Source organism: Vigna umbellata, chromosome 5 (genome assembly GCF_029865625.1).
Source record: "Vigna umbellata cultivar VRB3 chromosome 5, Vumbellata_1.0, whole genome shotgun sequence".
Classification (NCBI taxonomy): domain Eukaryota; kingdom Viridiplantae; phylum Streptophyta; class Magnoliopsida; order Fabales; family Fabaceae; genus Vigna; species Vigna umbellata.
This window is the reverse complement of record NC_142169.1, coordinates 10,722,513-10,727,053: the sequence shown is the minus strand read 5'-3', so window position 1 is coordinate 10,727,053 and position 4,541 is coordinate 10,722,513. Positions and strand designations below refer to the sequence as shown.

Sequence of the window (4,541 nt, the reverse complement as noted above, 5' to 3'; positions counted from 1 at the left end):
ACGAACGAGCGCTCGTTAACCTGAAGCCTTTCTTGACTGACCATTCAACCTTCTCACCAACGAACGCTCGTTATCTAAACGAACGAGCGCTCGTTAACCTTAAGCCTATCTCGACTGACCATTCAACCTTCCCACGAGCGAGCGCTCGTTATCCAAACGAACGAGCGCTCGTTAACCTTAAGCCTTTCTCGACTGACCATTCAACCTTCTCACCAACGAACGCTCGTTATCTAAACGAACGAGCGCTCGTTAACCTTAAGCCTATCTCGACTGACCATTCAACCTTCCCACGAGCGAGCGGTCGTTATCCAAACGAATGAGCGCTCGTTAACCTTAAGCCTTTCTTGACTGACCATTCAACCTTCTCCCCAACGAACGCTCGTTATCTAAACGAACGAGCGCTCGTTAACCTTAAGCCTATCTCGACTGACCATTCAACCTTCTCACCAACGAACGCTCGTTATCCAAACGAACGAGCGCTCGTTAACCTTAAGCCTTTTGGACCGTTCGCTCAGCCTTCTCCCCAACGTCCGCACGATAGCCTCCGCTCTCTTCCACGGACCGCTCGTTATCCAAACTTTTCGACCGACCGTTCGGCAGCCTCAGCCTTCTCCCCAACGTCCGCACGATAGCCTCCGCTCTCTTCCACGGACCGCTCGTTAACCAAGCTTTTCGACTGACCGTTCGACACTCCTTTTTTATTTTATTTTTATTTTGGCACCCCCCATTTTGTTGTTTTTTTTTATTATTTATTTATTTATTTGCCTTTTTATTTATCCTATTTCATTTTATTTTACTTTATTTTATTACTTTATTTTATTTATTTATTTTAAATATCCACTTATTTCAAAATATATATATAATAATTTTACTTATATACACATAAAAAATAAAATTTACAAAAATACGCTTTAAAGGTTAAGCACACGTGAGACCGCACGCGTCGTCCTTGTGCTAAAAACCTTTTCTTCTTTCTTAAATAAAAAAATTACAAAAATACGTTTTAAAGGTTAGGCACGTGTGTGATCGCTCGCATCGTCCTCGTGCTAAAAACCTTTTCCCTTTCTTTTATAAAAAATACAAAAAAATATATTTTAAGGGTTAGGCACGTGCATGATCGCTCGCATCGTCCTCGTGCTAAAAACCTTTTCCCTTTCTTTTATAAAAGATACAAAAAAATATATTTTAAGGGTTAGGCACGTGTGTGATCGCTCGCATCGTCCTCGTGCTAAAAACCTTTTCCCTTTCTTTTATAAAAAATACAAAAAATATATTTTAAGGGTTAGGCACGTGTGTGATCGCTCGCATCGTCCTCGTGCTAAAAACCTTTTCTCTTTCTTTCATAATAAAAATACCAAAAAAATACAGAATATTCAAAAACCAAAATATCAAAATTGTCATTCAAGAACCTGACCCAGAACTACGTGATCCTTGATTCTCCATCAAAAGTGGAGATACGTAGGAGCAAGGTTAGCCCTTGTCAGGTTCACTTCCCAAAAATCCAAAATTATTCATAATCATTTTCAAACAAATTTTCCCAGACAATTTTCTCAATTAATTTTCTAAACAATTTCTCAAAAAAGCTTTCCAGTTTCTAAAAGAACTACGTAACCCTGATTTCTCATTTTGAATGAGAATACGTAGGAGTAAGGTCAATCCTTGTCGGGCCCAAAAAACTAAAAAATATGTTTTGTTTATTTTAGAATTTTATTTTAGGGGATAGTTAAACATTTTGAAAATCACATCATATTCGTGCATTTAGTTAAAGGTACTACCTTAGGGCAGGCGTTGTGGGGTGCTAACACCTTCCCCACGCGTAACCGACTCCCGAACCCCGAATCTGGATTTCGTGGACCGTGTCTTATTATTTTATGGTTTTTCCGTAGTTTTTCAGAATAAACTATGGTGGTGACTCCAAATCTCTTTTCGAAACCCGTTTCGTTTTGTCTTTCTTCGGATCGTCGTCCCGTCGCGATTCCGGTTGCGACACTTGGTCATCACTCCATGGACGAAAACGATGAAGCAGAGCTATCATTCATCACAAGAAAGCTTCAAACATGGAGGAGAAGGAAATGCACAATGTTCAATAGCAGACGCTGTAGATTTAGCTATAAAAATAATACCAAGGACACACGACCTGAAGACAAAACTGTCTGTTACGAGTGTAACAAACTTGAAGATTTCAAATCAAAATGTCCAGAGCTCGAAAAGATGAAGAAAAGGTCAGTCGGACCCAAATACGAAAAAAGGGATGCAAATGAGCATGAGAATATCGTATAGATTGAAAAGTCCTAATGGTAGCTTGAAAGCTCTTGTTAGTAGGAATTAAATCCTTGTTATTGAAAGGAGAGAAATTTACCTGCATCTACTGTCAATAACATTATTTATTATATAGGAATTAATGAGTAACATCTTTTTTCTCTACTCTTATCATAAGTAACTTTTGTTTTAGGTATGAATCACGTTTCTCTGTTTACATATAACAAATAAATATATTAGAATAAAATCATAATAAATGAAAAACATTTTCTATTTTGGTTCAAATATATTTTCAATTTATATCAAGTTTTATTGTTTTCGTTATAATTTTTATTTCAAATAAATACAATTTTATTTATTTATTTTAAAAGAAACTGTAGAATACTTAAATACTTAAAATAAATGTTAAATATACTTAAATACTTTAGAATATTTAAAAACTTAAAATAAATACTTAAATACTTAAAATTCTGCCTCGTTAAAAATTAAATCCTTAAAATAAATTTTATTTATTTATTTTAAAAGAAACTTTAGACATTTAAAATATATAATTTACCTTTTTTAAGATGAAATAAAAAGAATATTTTTTTACATAATAAAATAAAAAATTTGTCATATTTTATAAAAAGCAAAAAAAATATATTTTGAACGACCCAAAATTTTAAGAAACTTATTTTACAGAAAATCGAAACATATATTTAAATCGAACTACTATTGTACTTCTTTCAGCTTTTTCACATGTTTAAAAGTTTTAAGATATTTTATTCATTTCTATCCACAAAAGAGTTAACCTTATCACCAGGACGTAGCTCTATAAATGAAATCTCCCAACTTGGCTTATTCACACAACTGAACTGAAGAAAGAAGAGAAAAAGCTTAATCTATTTCATAGCCAGCAAAAGAAATGGCGAGTGCAACGCTCTTTGCTATCTTCCTTCTTTCTGCCCTAACTTTCTACCCTCCTTCAACCACTGCTCAACCTGTCATGGACGCGAATGGTAACATCGTTAAAAATGGTGGCCGATTCTTTATATTGCCACGCTATTTTGGAACCGGCGGTGGAATTGAACGAGCCAGAACCGGAGACGAAAAATCCCCTCTCTCTGTTGTGCAATCTCCCTTCGAGACTGATCTAGGGCAACCATGGATTATTCGATCCATGTTCAGATCCGGTTTTCTTCCTGAAGGCAGAGTCAGCATTAGTTACGAATATGTTCAACTCGGTGAGGCTTTTGAGAGTAATGAGTGGATAGCTGTTGATGGTGAGTCTGAAGGAACCTTCGTTAAAGTTGGCTACCCAAATTCTCTCTCAGGTTTCTTCACCATTCACAGAGTTTCCTCAGCCAATAGCTATAAATTTCAGTTCTGTTCAACTGATGGCAAACCCTGCGGTAATGTTGGGATTGTGAAGGATGAAGCAGGGAACAGGCTTTTGGCCATCAATCAGGAAACCCCATTCGAGTTTGTTCTTACGGAACTTCCCTCTGCAGTATCTAAATGAAGCTCTAATCATGAAAAGTCGTACACTTTCTCCATGAGAGAGACGTGTCTACGATATGCTTTGGATGTAATTAACTACCCAACAACTAAATAACATATCCAAAGCTTATTTCTATTTCTTCCTTTCTTTTTAATATTTAAAAACTTTTACGTCTCCAAAGTTATTATATGATAATTTATTAAAAAGAAATAAAATTATATTTTATAAAACATAGGAAACTGTAACTTAAAAAAATCTAAATAAATACATTCAGCTAAAATATTAAATCATTTATAATATTTTTTATGAAAGGTAATATAGTAAATTATCATTACAATAATTTCTTAATGAAAAATATAAATTTTTTGAATTGTATATATTTACAAAAATTTAAACATTAATATCATTTTTCTTTAAGACTTTAAGAAATCACTCTTTAGTCCAAAGCCAAAAATAAGAGACAAAAGAAGAATCACTTCTCACTAGAGCCTGTGAAAATCCTTCGTGGAAGCATGCTCAAGCATAAATGAAAACTCAAAATAAACAGAAGTATGTACTCCTAGAAATTTCTCTAAAAATATTCATACATAAAGTCAAACTATAACAACCCTAACTACATTATTAATTTTCACATTAAATTAATTCACATATGAAACTTGTCATATTATATCCATAAATAAAACCATCATATCTTCTTTAGTGTGAATACTGGAAATTTTCAACACCAAAAAAATCAAAGATAATATTATACATATACTTTTTAGATTTTTTTTCAATCATAACTCCTTAATTTAGAAAATAA

General features: G+C 33.9%; 1 protein-coding gene across 1 annotated transcript; it reads left to right on the top strand.

Annotated features, from left to right (window-relative positions):
- The first annotated feature begins 3,095 nt into the window (after positions 1 to 3,095).
- On the top strand, positions 3,096 to 3,874 carry LOC124827698 (trypsin inhibitor DE-3-like). The gene has a single exon (XM_047300812.2). The coding sequence runs from the start codon at positions 3,164 to 3,166 to the stop codon at positions 3,758 to 3,760; it is 597 nt and encodes a 198-aa protein (XP_047156768.1). The 5' UTR covers positions 3,096 to 3,163; the 3' UTR covers positions 3,761 to 3,874.
- The last annotated feature ends 667 nt before the right edge of the window (positions 3,875 to 4,541 follow it).